General features: G+C 54.6%; 1 protein-coding gene across 1 annotated transcript in view; it reads left to right on the forward strand.

Annotated features, from left to right (window-relative positions):
• The window catches only part of LOC119960444 (protein mono-ADP-ribosyltransferase PARP14-like), an 89,999-nt gene that overhangs the window by 19,669 nt on the left and 54,246 nt on the right, over positions 1-16,084 (forward strand). The window contains exon 6 of the mRNA XM_038788168.1: positions 7,956-8,019. Coding sequence (XP_038644096.1) covers positions 7,956-8,019 — 64 coding nt within the window. The remainder of the gene's footprint in view (positions 1-7,955; positions 8,020-16,084) is intronic.

The following is a 16,084-nucleotide window of genomic DNA, read 5'->3' on the forward strand; positions in this document are numbered from 1 at the left end:
GCACTGTCAGAGGGTCAGTACTGAGGGAGCGCTGCACTGTCAGAGGGTCAGTACTGAGGGAGTGCCGCACTGTCAGAGGGTCAGTACTGAGGGAGTGCTGCACTGTCAGAGGGACAGTACTGAGGGAGTGCCACACTGTCAGAGGGTCAGTACTGAGGGAGTGCCGCACTGTCAGAGGGTCAGTACTGAGGGAGCCGCACTGTCAGAGGGTCAGTACTGAGGGAGTGCTGCACTGTCAGAGGGTCAGTACTGAGGGAGTGCCGCACTGTCAGAGGGTCAGTACTGAGGGAGAGCTGCACTATCAGAGGGTCAGTACTGAGGGAGTGCTGCACTGTCAGAGGGTCAGTACTGAGGGAGTGCTGCACTGTCAGAGGGTCAGTACTGAGGGAATGCTGCACTGTCAGAGGGTCAGTACTGAGGGAGTGCTGCACTGTCAGAGGGTCAGTACTGAGGGAATGCTGCTCTGTCAGAGGGTCAGTACTGAGGGAGTGCCGCACTGTCAGAGGGTCAGTCCTGAGGGAGCGCCGCACTGTCAGAGGGTCAGTACTGAGGGAGTGCTGCACTGTCAGAGGGTCAGTACTGAGGGAGTGCCGCACTGTCAGAGGGTCAGTACTGAGGGAGTGCTGCACTGTCAGAGGGTCAGTACTGAGAGAGTGCCGCACTGTCAGAGGGTCAGTACTGAGGGAGTGCCGCACTGTCAGAGAGTCAGGACTGAGGGAGTGCCGCACTGTCAGAGGGTCAGTACTGAGGGAGTGCAGCACTGTCAGAGGGTCAGTACTGAGGGAGTGCTGCACTGTCAGAGGGTCAGTACTGAGGGAGTGCCGCACTGTCAGAGGGTCAGTACTGAGGGAGAGCTGCACTGTCAGAGGGTCAGTACTGAGGGAGTGCTGCACTGTCAGAGGGTCAGTACTGAGGGAGTGCTGCACTGTCAGAGGGTCAGTACTGAGGGAATGCTGCACTGTCAGAGGGTCAGTACTGAGGGAGTGCTGCACTGTCAGAGGGTCAGTACTGAGGGAGTGCCGCACTGTCAGAGGGTCAGTACTGAGGGAGTGCCGCACTGTCAGAGGGTCAGTACTGAGGGAGCGCCGCACTGTCAGAGGGTCAGTACTGAGGGAGCGCCGCACTGTCAGAGGGTCAGTACTGAGGGAGTGCTGCACTGTCAGAGGATCTGTACTGAGGGAGTGCTGCACTGTCAGAGGGTCAGTACTGAGGGAGTGCCGCATTGTCAGAGTGTCAGTACTGAGGGAGCGCCGCACTGTCAGAGGGTCAGTACTGAGGGAGTGCCGCATTGTCAGAGGGTCAGTACTGAGGGAGCGCCGCACTGTCAGAGGGTCAGTACTGAGGGAGTGCCGCATTGTCAGAGGGTCAGTACTGAGGGAGTGCTGCACTGTCAGAGGGTCAGTACTGAGGGAGTGCCGCACTGTCAGAGGGTCAGTACTGAGGGGGTGCCGCACTGTCAGAGGGTCAGTACTGAGGGAGTGCCGCACTGTCAGAGGGTCAGTACTGAGGGAGTGCTGCACTGTCAGAGGGTCAGTACTGAGGGAGTGCCGCACTGTCAGAGGGTCAGTACTGAGGGAGTGCCGCACTGTCAGAGAGTCAAGACTGAGGGAGTGACGCACTGTCAGAGGGTCAGTACTGAGGGAGTGCCGCACTGTCAGAGGGTCAGTACTGAGGGAGTGCTGCACTGTCAGAGGGTCAGTACTGAGGGAGTGCCGCACTGTCAGAGGGTCAGTACTGAGGGAATGCCGCACTGTCAGAGGGTCAGTACTGAGGGAGTGCCGCACTGTCAGAGGGTCAGTACTGAGGGAGTGCTGCACTGTCAGAGGGTCAGTACTGAGGGAGTGCCGCACTGTCAGAGGGTCAGTACTGAGGGAGCTCCGCACTGTCAGTGGGTCAGTACTGAGGGAGCGCCGCACTGTCAGAGGGTCAGTACTGAGGGAGAGCTGCACTGTCACAGGGTCAGTACTGAGGGAGTGCTGTACTGTCAGAGGGTCAGTACTGAAGGAGTGCCACGCTGTCAGAGGGTCAGTACTGAGGGAGTGCTGCACTGTCAGAGGGTCAGTACTGAGGGAGTGCCGCACTGTCAGAGGGTCAGTACTGAGGGAATGCTTCACTGTCAGAGGGTCAGTACTGAGGGAGTGCCGCACTGTCAGAGGGTCAGTACTGAGGGAGTGCCGCACTGTCAGAGACTCAGTACTGAGGGAGTGCTGCACTGTCAGAGGGTCACAGTACTGAGGGAGCGCCGCACTGTCAGAGGGTCAGTACTGAGGGAGCGCCACACTTTAGGGGGGTCAGTACTGAGGGAGTGCTGCACTGTCAGAGGGTCAGTACTGAGGGAGCGCCGCACTGTCAGAGGGTCAGTACTGAGGGAGCGCCACACTTTCGGGGGGTCAGTACTGAGGGAGTGCTGCACTGTCAGAGGGTCAGTACTGAGGGAGCGCTGCACTGTCAGAGGGTCAGTACTGAGGGAGTGCCGCACTGTCAGAGGGTCAGTACTGACGGAGTGCCGCACTGTCAGAGGGTCAGTACTGAGGGAGTGCTGCACTGTCAGAGGGTCAGTACTGAGGGAGTGCCGCACTGTCAGAGGGTCAGTACTGAGGGAGTGCTGCACTGTCAGAGGGTCAGTACTGAGGGAGCGCCGCACTGTCAGAGGGTCAGTACTGAGGGAGCGCCACACTGTAGGGGGGTCAGTACTGAGGGAGTGCTGCACTGTCAGAGGGACAGTACTGAGGGAGTGCCGCACTGTCAGAGGGTCAGTACTGAGGGAGTGCCGCACTGTCAGAGGGTCAGTACTGAGGGGGTGCCGCACTGTCAGAGGGTCAGTACTGAGGGAGTGCCGCACTGTCAGAGGGTCAGTACTGAGGGAGTGCTGCACTATCAGAGGGTCAGTACTGAGGGAGTGCCGCACTGTCAGAGGGTCAGTACTGAGGGAGTGCCGCACTGTCAGAGAGTCAGTACTGAGGGAGTGCCGCACTGTCAGAGGGTCAGTACTGAGGGAGTGCAGCACTGTCAGAGGGTCAGTACTGAGGGAGTGCTGCACTGTCAGAGGGTCAGTACTGAGGGAGTGCCGCACTGTCAGAGGGTCAGTACTGAGGGGGAGCTGCACTGTCAGAGGGTCAGTACTGAGGGAGTGCTGCACTGTCAGAGGGTCAGTACTGAGGGAGTGCTGCACTGTCAGAGGGTCAGTACTGAGGGAATGCTGCACTGTCAGAGGGTCAGTACTGAGGGAGTGCTGCACTGTCAGAGGGTCAGTACTGAGGGAGTGCCGCACTGTCAGAGGGTCAGTACTGAGGGAGTGCCGCACTGTCAGAGGGTCAGTACTGAGGGAGCGCCGCACTGTCAGAGGGTCAGTACTGAGGGAGCGCCGCACTGTCAGAGGGTCAGTACTGAGGGAGTGCTGCACTGTCAGAGGATCTGTACTGAGGGAGTGCTGCACTGTCAGAGGGTCAGTACTGAGGGAGTGCCGCATTGTCAGAGTGTCAGTACTGAGGGAGCGCCGCACTGTCAGAGGGTCAGTACTGAGGGAGTGCCGCATTGTCAGAGGGTCAGTACTGAGGGAGCGCCGCACTGTCAGAGGGTCAGTACTGAGGGAGTGCCGCATTGTCAGAGGGTCAGTACTGAGGGAGTGCTGCACTGTCAGAGGGTCAGTACTGAGGGAGTGCCGCACTGTCAGAGGGTCAGTACTGAGGGGTGCCGCACTGTCAGAGGGTCAGTACTGAGGGAGTGCCGCACTGTCAGAGGGTCAGTACTGAGGGAGTGCTGCACTGTCAGAGGGTCAGTACTGAGGGAGTGCCGCACTGTCAGAGAGTCAAGACTGAGGGAGTGCCGCACTGTCAGAGGGTCAGTACTGAGGGAGTGCCGCACTGTCAGAGAGTCAAGACTGAGGGAGTGCCGCACTGTCAGAGGGTCAGTACTGAGGGAGTGCCGCACTGTCAGAGGGTCAGTACTGAGGGAGTGCTGCACTGTCAGAGGGTCAGTACTGAGGGAGTGCCGCACTGTCAGAGGGTCAGTACTGAGGGAGCTCCGCACTGTCAGTGGGTCAGTACTGAGGGAGCGCCGCACTGTCAGAGGGTCAGTACTGAGGGAGAGCTGCACTGTCACAGGGTCAGGACTGAGGGAGTGCTGTACTGTCAGAGGGTCAGTACCGAAGGAGTGCCACGCTGTCAGAGGGTCAGTACTGAGGGAGTGCTGCACTGTCAGAGGGTCAGTACTGAGGGAGTGCCGCACTGTCAGAGGGTCAGTACTGAGGGAATGCTTCACTGTCAGAGGGTCAGTACTGAGGGAGTGCCGCACTGTCAGAGGGTCAGTACTGAGGGAGTGCCGCACTGTCAGAGACTCAGTACTGAGGGAGTGCTGCACTGTCAGAGGGTCACAGTACTGAGGGAGCGCCGCACTTTAGGGGGGTCAGTACTGAGGGAGTGCTGCACTGTCAGAGGGTCAGTACTGAGGGAGCGCCGCACTGTCAGAGGGTCAGTACTGAGGGAGCGCCACACTTTCGGGGGGTCAGTACTGAGGGAGTGCTGCACTGTCAGAGGGTCAGTACTGAGGAGCGCTGCACTGTCAGAGGGTCAGTACTGAGGGAGTGCCGCACTGTCAGAGGGTCAGTACTGACGGAGTGCCGCACTGTCAGAGGGTCAGTACTGAGGGAGTGCTGCACTGTCAGAGGGTCAGTACTGAGGGAGTGCCGCACTGTCAGAGGGTCAGTACTGAGGGAGTGCTGCACTGTCAGAGGGTCAGTACTGAGGGAGCGCCGCACTGTCAGAGGGTCAGTACTGAGGGAGCGCCACACTTTAGGGGGGTCAGTACTGAGGGAGTGCTGCACTGTCAGAGGGACAGTACTGAGGGAGTGCCGCACTGTCAGAGGGTCAGTACTGAGGGAGTGCCGCTCTGTCAGAGTGTCAGTACTGAGGGAGTGCCGCACTGTCAGAGGGTCAGTACTGAGGGAGTGCCGCACTGTCAGAGGGTCAGTACTGAGGGAGTGCTGCACTGTCAGAGGGTCAGTACTGAGGGAGTGCCGCACTGTCAGAGGGTCAGTACTGAGGGAGGGCCGCACTGTCAGAGGGTCAGTACTGAGGGAGTGCCGCACTGTCAGAGGGTCAGTACTGAGGGAGTGCCGCACTGTCAGAGGGTCAGTACTGAGGGAGTGCCGCACTGTCAGAGGGTCAGTACTCAGGGAGTGCTGCACTGACAGAGGGTCAGTACTGAGGGAGAGCCGCACTGTCAGAGGGTCAGTACAGAGGGAATGCTGCACTGTCAGAGGGTCAGTACTGAGGGAGTGCTGCACTGTCAGAGGGTCAGTACTGAGGGAGTGCCGCACTGTCAGAGGGTCAGTACTGAGGGAGTGCCGCACTGTCAGAGGGTCAGTACTGAGGGAGTGCTGCACTGTCAGAGGGTCAGTACTGAGGGAGTGCCGCACTGTCAGAGGGTCAGTACTGAGGGAGTGCCACACTGTCAGAGGGTCAGTACTGAGGGAGCGCTGCACTGTCAGAGGGTCAGTACTGAGGGAGTGCTGCACTGTCAGAGGGTCAGTACTGAGGGAGTGCCGCACTGTCAGAGGGTCAGTACTGAGGGAGTGCCGCACTGTCAGAGGGTCAGTACTGAGGGAGCGCCGCACTGTCAGAGGGTCAGTACTGAGGGAGTGCCGCACTGTCAGAGGGTCAGTACTGAGGGAGTGCCGCACTGTCAGAGGGTCAGTACTGAGGGAGTGCCGCACTGTCAGAGGGTCAGTACTGAGGGAGTGCCGCACTGTCAGAGGGTCAGTACTGAGGGAATGCCGCACTGTCAGAGGGTCAGTACTGAGGGAGTGCCGCACTGTCAGAGGGTCAGTACTGAGGGAGTGCTGCACTGTCAGAGGGTCAGTCCTGAGGGAGTGCCGCACTGTCAGAGGGTCAGTACTGAGGGAGTGCCGCACTGTCAGAGGGTCAGTACTGAGGGAGTGCCGCACTGTCAGAGTGTCAGTACTGAGGGAGTGCTGCACTGTCAGAGGGTCAGTACTGAGGGAGTGCTGCACTGTCAGAGGGTCAGTACTGAGGGAGCGCTGCACTGTCAGAGGGTCAGTACTGAGGGAGTGCTGCACTGTCAGAGGGTCAGTACTGAGGGAGTGCTGCACTGTCAGAGGGTCAGTACTGAGGGAGTGCTGCACTGTCAGAGGGTCAGTACTGAGGGAGTGCCGCACTGTCAGAGGGTCAGTACTGAGGGAGTGCCGCACTGTCAGAGGGTCAGTACTGAGGGAGTGCCGCACTGTCAGAGGGTCAGTACTGAGGGAGCGCCGCACTGTCAGAGGGTCAGTACTGAGGGAGTGCCGCACTGTCAGAGGGTCAGTACTGAGGGAGTGCTGCACTGTCAGAGGGTCAGTACTGAGGGAGTGCCGCACTGTCAGAGGGTCCGTACTGAGGGAGTGCTGCACTGTCAGAGGGTCAGTACTGAGGGAGCGCTGCACTGTCAGAGGGTCAGTACTGAGGGAGCGCTGCACTGTCAGAGGGTCGGTACTGAGGGAGTGCCGCACTGTCAGAGGGTCAGTACTGAGGGAGTGCTGCACTGTCAGAGGGTCAGTACTGAGGGAGCGCCACACTGTCAGAGGGTCAGTACTGAGGGAGTGCCGCACTGTCAGAGGGTCAGTACTGAGGGAGTGCTGCACTGTCAGAGGGTCAGTACTGAGGGAGTGCTGCACTGTCAGAGGGTCAGTACTGAGGGAGTGCTGCACTGCCAGAGGGTCAGTACTGAGGGAGTGCCGCACTGTCAGAGGGTCAGTACTGAGGGAGTGCCGCACTGTCAGAGGGTCAGTACTGAGGGAGGGCCGCACTGTCAGAGGGTCAGTACTGAGGGAGTGCTGCACTGTCAGAGGGTTAGTACTGAGGGAGCGCCGCACTGTCAGAGGGTCAGTACTGAGGGAGCGCCGCACTATCAGAGGGTCAGTACTGAGGGAGTGCCGCGCTGTCAGAGGGTCAGTACTGAGGGAGCGCCGCACTGTCAGAGGGTCAGTACTGAGGGAGCGCCGCACTGTCAGAGGGTCAGTACTGAGGGAGTGCCGCACTATCAGAGGGTCAGTACTGAGGGAGTGCCGCACTGTCAGAGGGTCAGTACTGAGGGAGTGCTGTACTGTCAAGAGGGTCAGTACTGAGGGAGTGCCGCACTGTCAGAGGGTCAGTACTGAGGGAGCCCCGCACTGTCAGAGGGTCAGTACTGAGGGACTGCCGCACTGTCAGAGGGTCAGTACAGAGGGAGTGCTGCACTGTCAGTGGGTCAGTGCTGAGGGAGTGCCGCACTGTCAGTGGGTCAGTACTGAGGGAGTGCCGCACTGTCAGAGGGTCAGTACTGAGGGAGTGCCGCACTGTCAGAGGGTCAGTACTGAGGGAGTGCCGCACTGTCAGAGGGTCAGTACTGAGGGAGTGCCGCACTGTCAGAGGGTCAGTACTGAGGGAGCGCTGCACTGTCAGAGGGTCAGTACTGAGGGAGCTCCGCACTGTCAGAGGGTCAGTACTGAGGGAGTGCTGCACTGTCAGAGGGTCAGTACTGAGGGAGTGCCGCACTGTCAGAGGGTCAGTACTGAGGGAGTGCTGCACTGTCAGAGGGTCAGTACTGAGGGAGTGCTGCACTGTCAGAGGGTCAGTACTGAGGGAGTGCCGCACTATCAGAGGGTCAGTACTGAGGGAGTGCCGTACTATCAGAGGGTCAGTACTGAGGGAGTGCTGCACTGTCAGAGGGTCAGTACTGAGGGAGTGCTGCACTGTCAGAGGGTCAGTACTGAGGGAGTGCCGCACTTTAGGGGGGTCAGTACTGAGGGAGTGCCTCACTTTAGGGGGGTCAGTACTGCGACTACACATTGTTCGCCTTACGTTGCCAGAGAAGCAGTTGTTGGTTGATCACGGCCCTGCGGTAGCGACGGTCAATGTCTGACCCTTGACCCCGGAATGCTGAGTAAATCTAATTGACTGGACATTCCATTATCCCCACAGATTTATCGACAAACTCAGCAGGAACTGGAAGCTGGCCTATCAAGCGGTAGGAGTGTGGGATCAGGTGAGAGGCCGGATAGACAATTCCCCCAATATTTTTCCAGGATTTGGCAGCAGCGAAGAAACCGTTAAAGTCGGAATGGGTCATGGCTGAGGGAGCCACGGGTAGTGAGCCTTGCTGGGTAGGCCCAGAATTATTCCCCTTCCCTAATTGTCCCTGGAGGTGATGGTGGGTTGGGAGCCGCACTGATCCAGGCAAGTGGAGAGTCTCCCATCGCCCTCCTGACTTGTGTCCTTGTCGATGGTGGACAGGCTTTGGGAGGGGGGGGGTCAGGAGGTGAGTTACTCTCCGCAGGATTCCCAGCCTCTGACCTGCCCTGGTAGCCACAGTATTTATATGGCTGGGTCCAGTTCAGTTTCTGATCAATGGTAACCCCCAGGATGTGGGGGATTCAGCGATGGTAACGCCATTGAATGGTCAATGGGGCGATGGTTAGATCCTCTCTAGTAGGAGATGGTCATTGCCTGGGGGCTTGTGTGGCGGGAATGTAACTTGCCCCTTGTCAGCCCCAAGCCTGGATATTGTCCAGGTCTTGCTGCATTTGGACGTATGAATTCTGAGCAGAATGAGGGAATTCGGCCCCTCGATGCTATCCCGCCAGTCGATAAGATCATATCTGATCTGAATGTCACCTGAATTCTACATTCCCCCCTGAACCACGTCTCCAAAAACCAGCACTGTCCACAATATTCCAGATATGGCCTCGACAATATCCTGTACAATGTTTGTGATTGTTTCCCCTCAGAATAGACAACATTCAATTAGCAAAGATACATGGATACATAGATAGGAGCAGAAAGAGGCCTTTTGGCTCTTTGAGCCTGCTCCGCCGTTCATCACCATCATGGCTGATCATCCAACTCAATAGCCTAATCCTGCTTTCTCCCCATAGCCTTTGATCCCATTCTCCCAAGTGCTATATCCAGCCGCCTCTTGAATATATTCAATGTTTTAGCATCAGCTACTTCCCGCGGTAATGAATTCCACAGGCTCACCGATCTTTGTGTGAAGAAATGTCTCCTTATCTCTGTCCGAAATGGTTTACCCAGAATCCTCAGGCTGTGACCCCTGGTTCTGTACACACCCATCATTGGTAACATCCTTCCCGCATCTACCCTGTCCAGTCCTGTTAGAATTTTATAAGTCTCTATGAGATCCCCCCCCTCATTCTTCTGAACTCCAGTGAGAACAATCCCAACCTCGTCAATCTCTCCTCATATGACAGTCCCACCAGGAATCAGTCTGGTAAACCTTCGCTGCTCTCCCTCGAGAGCAAGAACATCCTTCCTCAGAGAAGGAGACCAAAACTGTCCACAATACTCCAGGTGTGGCCTCACAAAGGCCCTGTACAATTGCAGCAACACATCCCTGCTTCTATACTCGAAACCTCTCGCAATGAAGGCCAACATCCCATTAGCCTTCTTTACCGCCTGCTGCACCTGCATGCTTACCTTCACCGAATGGTGCACAAGGACACCCAGGTCCCGCTGCACACTCCCCTCTCCCAATTTACAACCATTCAGGTAATAATCTGCCTTCCTGTTTTTGCTTCCAAAGTGAATAACCTCACACTTATCCAAATTAAACTGCATCCGCCATTGACTTGCCCACTCGCCCAACCTGTCCAGATCTTGATGTAGGATCTCTGCATCCTCGTCACAATTCACGCTCCCACCTAATTTGGTACCATCTGCAAACTTTGAGATGTTCCATTTCGTTCCCTCATCAAAATCGTGAATATATATTGTGAATAGCTGGGGTCCCAGCACCGATCCCTGTGGTACCCCACTAGTTACTGCCTGCCCATTTGAAAATGACCCATTAATCCCGACTCTTTGTTTCCTCTCTGCCAACCAGTTTTCTATCCACCTCAATACATTTCCCCCAATCCCATGCCATGAAATTTGCACAATAATCTCTTATGCGGGACTTTGTCAAACGCCTTCTAAACTCCAAATATACCACATCGACTGGCTCCCCCTTGTCGACTGTACAGGTTACCTCTTCAATGAATTCCAACAGATTTGTCAAGCATGATTTTCCCTTCATAAATCCATGCTGACTCTGACTGATCCTGCCACTGCTTTCTAAAGCACACTGGGCTAAATCGCTGGCTTTGAAAGCAGAGCAAGCAGGCCAGCAGCACGGTTCGATTCCCGTACCAGCCTCCCCGGACAGGCGCCGGAATGTGGCGACTAGGGGCTTTTCACAGTAACTTCATTTGAAGCCTACTTGTGACAATTAGCGATTTTCATTTCATTTCATTTCATTAAATGTTCTGCTATAAAGTCCTTGATAATGGATTCAAGCATTTTCCCTACTACCGACGTTAGGCTTACTGATCTATAATTCCCTGCTTTCTCTCGACCTCCCTTTTTGAATATCGGAGTGACGTGAGCTACCCTCCAATCTGCAGGGACAGTTCCAGAGTCTATAGAATCCCGGAAGGTGGCCACTAATGCATCCACTATTTCCCGAGCCACCTCCTTAAACACTCTGGGATACAGATTCTCAGGCCCTGGGGATTTATCCGCCTTCAATCCCATCAGTTTTCCCAGCACCATTTCTCTAATAATGTTGACCTTCCTCAGTTCTTCCCTCTCACTAAACGTTTCCTTCTCCAACGTTTCTGGGATCCAATTTGTGTCTTTTGTGAAGACTGAACCAAAGTATGTATTTAATTGCCCAGCCATTTCTTTGTCCCTTATTATGCATTCCCCTGTTTCTGTCTGTAGGGGGCCGACATTTCTCTTTACCAATCTCTTTCTCTTCACATATAGAAACTCTTAGTGTCAGTCTTTATGTTCCCAGCAAGTTTCCTTTCGTACTGTACTTTCGCCTTCTTAATCAATCCTTTTGTCCTTTGCTGAATTCTAAACTGCTCCTAATCCTCAGACCTATTATTTTTCTTGGCCAATCTGCTTATTCCTTGGATCGGATACTATATCTAATTTCCTTTGTGAGCCATGGATTGGCCCTCTTACCCCCCTTTGCTTTTGTGCCAGACAGGAATGAACAGTTGCTGTAGTTCCCCCTTGAATGTTTGCCATTGTCCATCCACTGTTATCCCTTTAAGTAACATTCCCCAATCGAATAGGGGCTGGTTTAGCACACTGGGCTAAATCGCTGGCTTTCAAAGCAGACCCAGGCAGGCCAGCAGCATGGTTCAATTCCCGTACCAGCCTCCCCGGACAGGCACCGGAATGTGGCGACTAGGGGCATTTCACAGTAACTTCATTGAAGCCTACTCGTGACAATAAGCGATTTTCATCACAGCCAACTCACGCCTTAGAGCCCCGGTTCCCTTTATTAAGATTCAGCACCCTAGTCTCCGAATCAACTACTTCACTCTCCATCTTGATAAACAATTCTATGTTATGATCGCTCTTCCCCAAGGGGTCTCGTACAGCCAGATTGGCAATGATTCCCTTCTCATTACACAGTACCCAGTCTAAGATGGCCTGCTCTCTAGTTGGTTCCTCCACATATTGGTCAAGAAAACCATCCCGTATACACTCCAGGAATTCCTCCTCTACGGCATTGTGGCTAATTTGATTTTCCCAATCTCTGTGAAGATTAGAATCGCCCATGATCACCGATATTCCCTTATTACATGCATCACTAATTTCTTGTTTAATGCCACTCCAAACCTCACTAGTGGAGTTTGGGGGTCTATATATGACACCCACTAATGTTTATTATCCCTTGGTATTTTTCAACTCTACCCATACAGATTCCACATTGTCAGAGCTAATATCCTTTCTCACTATTGTGTTAATTTCCTCTTTAACCAGCAGTGCCACGCCCCCACCTTTTCTTTTATGCCTCAAGACTATTGACGGTCAGAGAGATCTAGGTGTACAGGTCCACAGGTCACTGAAAGGGGCAACACAGGTGGAGAAGGTAGTCAAGAAGGCAGACGGCATGCTTGCCTTCATTGGCCGGGGCATTGAGTATAAGAATTGGCAAGTCATGTTGCAGCTGTACAGAACCGTAGTTAGGCCACACTTGGAGTATAGTGTTCAATTCTGGTCGCCACACTACCAGAAGGATGTGGAGGCTTTAGAGAGGGTGCAGATGAGATTTACCAGGATGTTGCCTGGTATGGAGGGCATTAGCTATGAGGAGCTGTTGAATCAAGTCGGTTTGTTCTCACTGGAACAACGGAGGTTGAGGGGCGACCTGATAGAGGTCCACAAAATTATGAGGGGCATAGACAGAGTGGATAGTCAGAGGCTTTTCCCAGGGTAGAGGGGTCAATTACTAGGGGGCATATGTTTAAGGTGCGAGGGGCAAGGTTTAGAGGAGACGTACGAGGCAAGTTTTTTTACACAGAGGGTAGTGGGTGCCTGGAACTCGCTGCCGGAGGAGGTGGTGGAAGCCGGGACGATAGTGACGTTTAAGGGGCATCTTGACAAATACATGGATAGGATGGGAATAGAGGGATACGGACCCCGGAAGTGTAGAAGATTTTAGTTGAGACGGGCAGCATAGTCGGCGCAGGCTTGGAGGGCCGAAGGGCCTGTTCCTGTGCTGTACTTTTCTTTGTTAATGTAGTGTTAATGAGGTCAGTCCATAAGAGGGTCATTTCGGAGTCTGGTGACAGTGGGGGAAGAAGCTGTTTTTGAGTCTGTTTGTGCGTGTTCTCAGACTTCTGTATCTCCTGCCCAATGGAAGAAGTTCGAAGAGTGAGTAAGCCGGGTGGGAGGGGGTCTTTGATTATGCTGCCCGCTTTCCCCAGGCAGCGGGAGGTGTAGATGGAGTCAATGGATGGGAGGCAGGTTTGTGTGATGGACTGGGCTGTGTTCACGCCTCTCTGACGTTTCTTGTGGTCCTGGGCCGAGCAGTTGCCATACCCAGGCTGTGATGCAGCAGTTGCCATACACAGGCTGTGATGCAGTAGTTGCCATACCCAGGCTGTGATGCAGTTATTGCCATACCCAGGCTGTGATGCAGCAGTTGCCATACCCAGGCTGTGATGCAGTAGTTGCCATACCCAGGCTGTGATGCAGCAATTGCCATACCCAGGCTGTGATGCAGCAATTGCCATACCCAGGCTGTGATGCAGCAGTTGCCATACCCAGGCTGTGATGCAGTAGTTGCCATACCCAGGCTGTGCTACAGCAGTTGCCATACCCAGGCTGTGATGCAGCAGTTGCCATACCCAGGCTGTGATGCAGTAGTTGCCATACCCAGGCTGAGATGCAGTAGTTGCCATACCCAGGCTGTGATGCAGCAATTGCCATACCCAGGCTGTGCTACAGCAGTTGCCATACCCAGGCTGTGATGCAGCAGTTGCCATACCCAGGCTGTGATGCAGCAGTTGCCATACCCAGGCTGTGCTACAGCAGTTGCCATACCCAGGCTGAGATGCAGCAGTTGCCATACCCAGGCTGTGATGCTCCAGTTGCCATACCCAGGCTGTGATGCAGTAGTTGCCATACCCAGGCTGTGATGCTCCAGTTGCCATACCCAGGCTGTGATGCTCCAGTTGCCATACCCAGGCTGTGATGCAGCAGTTGCCATACCCAGGCTGTGATGCAGCAATTGCCATACCCAGGCTGTGATGCAGTAGTTGCCATACCCAGGCTGTGATGCAGTAGTTGCCATACCCAGGCTGTGATGCAGTAGTTGCCATACCCAGGCTGTGCTACAGCAGTTGCCATACCCAGGCTGAGATGCAGCAATTGCCATACCCAGGCTGTGATGCAGTAGTTGCCATACCCAGGCTGAGATGCAGCAATTGCCATACCCAGGCTGTGATGCAGTAGTTGCCATACCCAGGCTGTGATGCAGCAGTTGCCATACCCAGGCTGTGCTACAGCAGTTGCCATACCCAGGCTGTGCTACAGCAGTTGCCATACCCAGGCTGTGCTACAGCAGTTGCCATACCCAGGCTGTGATGCATCAATTGCCATACCCAGGCTGTGATGCAGCAGTTGCCATACCCAGGCTGTGATGCAGCAATTGCCATACCCAGGCTGTGATGCAGCAGTTGCCATACCCAGGCTGTGATGCAGCAGTTGCCATACCCAGGCTGTGATGCATCAATTGCCATACCCAGGCTGTGATGCAGTAGTTGCCATACCCAGGCTGTGATGCAGCAGTTGCCATACCCAGGCTGTGCTACAGCAGTTGCCATACCCAGGCTGTGATGCAGCAGTTGCCATACCCAGGCTGTGATGCAGCAGTTGCCATACCCAGGCTGTGCTACAGCAGTTGCCATACCCAGGCTGTGCTACAGCAGTTGCCATACCCAGGCTGTGCTACAGCAGTTGCCATACCCAGGCTGTGATGCAGCAATTGCCATACCCAGGCTGTGATGCAGCAATTGCCATACCCAGGCTGTGATGCAGCAATTGCCATACCCAGGCTCTGATGCAGTAGTTGCCATACCAGGCTGTGCTACAGCAGTTGCCATACCCAGGCTGTGATGCAGTAGTTGCCATACCCAGGCTGTGATGCAATAGTTGCCATACCCAGGCTGTGATGCAGTAGTTGCCATACCCAGGCTGTGATGCAGCAATTGCCATACCCAGGCTGTGATGCAGCAGTTGCCATACCCAGGCTGTGATGCAGTAGTTGCCATACCCAGGCTGTGATGCAGCAATTGCCATACCCAGGCTGTGATGCAGCAATTGCCATACCAGGATGCTTGAATTTCCTTAGTTTCCTGAGGAAGTATAGGCGCTGTTGTGCTTTCTTGGTGGTAGCGTCGATGTGGGTGGATCGGGACAGACTTTTGGAGATGTTGTTGTCTTTTTCTGTGGATCTGCTGTAACTATGGCAATCAGTGAGGTTGTCCTTCTTCGTTTGGGTATCTATATTCTATTGCTCAGAGTCGGGAGGTATCAAATGATACCACCAAAAGGTTCAACCGGCTATCGATCAAAGAGCCAAACACTAGTTTGTTAGTTCAAGGTCAAGGGTACGTTATTTACACACAATTAACCATGCAACATAAACACTGCTAGTTAGACTACACCTATCAACTATGACAACCTGTACTTAACGTCAGGCAGCCGGCTTGGGTCAGAGGAACAGTGGCCGCTGTTCGATTCTGGATCTATCGGGTCTGTAGAAGTAACTACTGCTCAGCCGGGCTCGTCCGTCTGGTAGCGGGCGATGAACTTGGACTCGCTCCTGGTGTTGCTGCGATTGGAGATGGTCGTAGCCGGGCACCAGGTCCAAGAGAGGACAAAGACATGGCGAACTCTCTTATTATACTTGGGGGGGGGGGGTTCGCTCTTTCGGGCGGTCCTTCAGTTTGGACCCCACTAATTGGGTGATCCCCCATCACTGTGTTCGATTCGAACCAAGAAATGGGCGGGTGCCTAGATGGCTGGGCGTGTCCCAAGCCGTCACTGACCCCGTTGTTTACGCTTCCCTAGGACAGGGATTGGCTCCGAAATGTCTGGGACTGTCCCGGTCGCTCGAGTACCCAGTCCTTTGTCTGGTGGAGATTGGTGGATGTTGAAAGGAAAGTTTAAGGATTACTTAGTGTTGTATTCTTTGAGGGTTGTATTTGAATTAATGGTTGCTAAGATGTTCATTGTATATTTTAAAAAGGTGAGTTCATCGAATAAACATTGTTTTGTTTTTAAAAATACTTTTCCATTTCTGCTGTACCACACCAGTAGAGTGGGCCGTGTGCTCCCCATACCACAATCTAGTAAACGTTGTGGGTCATGTGAACTCCCATGATACACTTTGGGGTTCTCTAAACCCTGGCCCATCACAAGACCAGCATGCCATGGGCTGCCGTCCTCCCAGGAAAGTGAAAAAGACATCCAATCGAGGAATTCAGGGGGCTGGTGTCCAACCCGGAGAGAGGGGTACAGCAGGACTCCATTCCCCCCCGGGGAGTGGTTGACGTGAATGGCGTGGAAGTGCATCATGGGAGAACGCTTCAAGGAGAGGGCGGACAAGGGGGTGAGAGGGTTAAAAGGGGAGGCTTTGAGGAGGGAAGGTGGGCCGAGGCTTGCGACAAACCAGCGGCGAGGCCGGTGGATGGGCCGAAGGGTCTTTTTCAGACTGGCGTGATCCTGTGTCTGTCACAAGGGGCAGT

This window comes from Scyliorhinus canicula, unplaced genomic scaffold (genome assembly GCF_902713615.1).
Source record: "Scyliorhinus canicula unplaced genomic scaffold, sScyCan1.1, whole genome shotgun sequence".
NCBI lineage: Eukaryota > Metazoa > Chordata > Chondrichthyes > Carcharhiniformes > Scyliorhinidae > Scyliorhinus > Scyliorhinus canicula.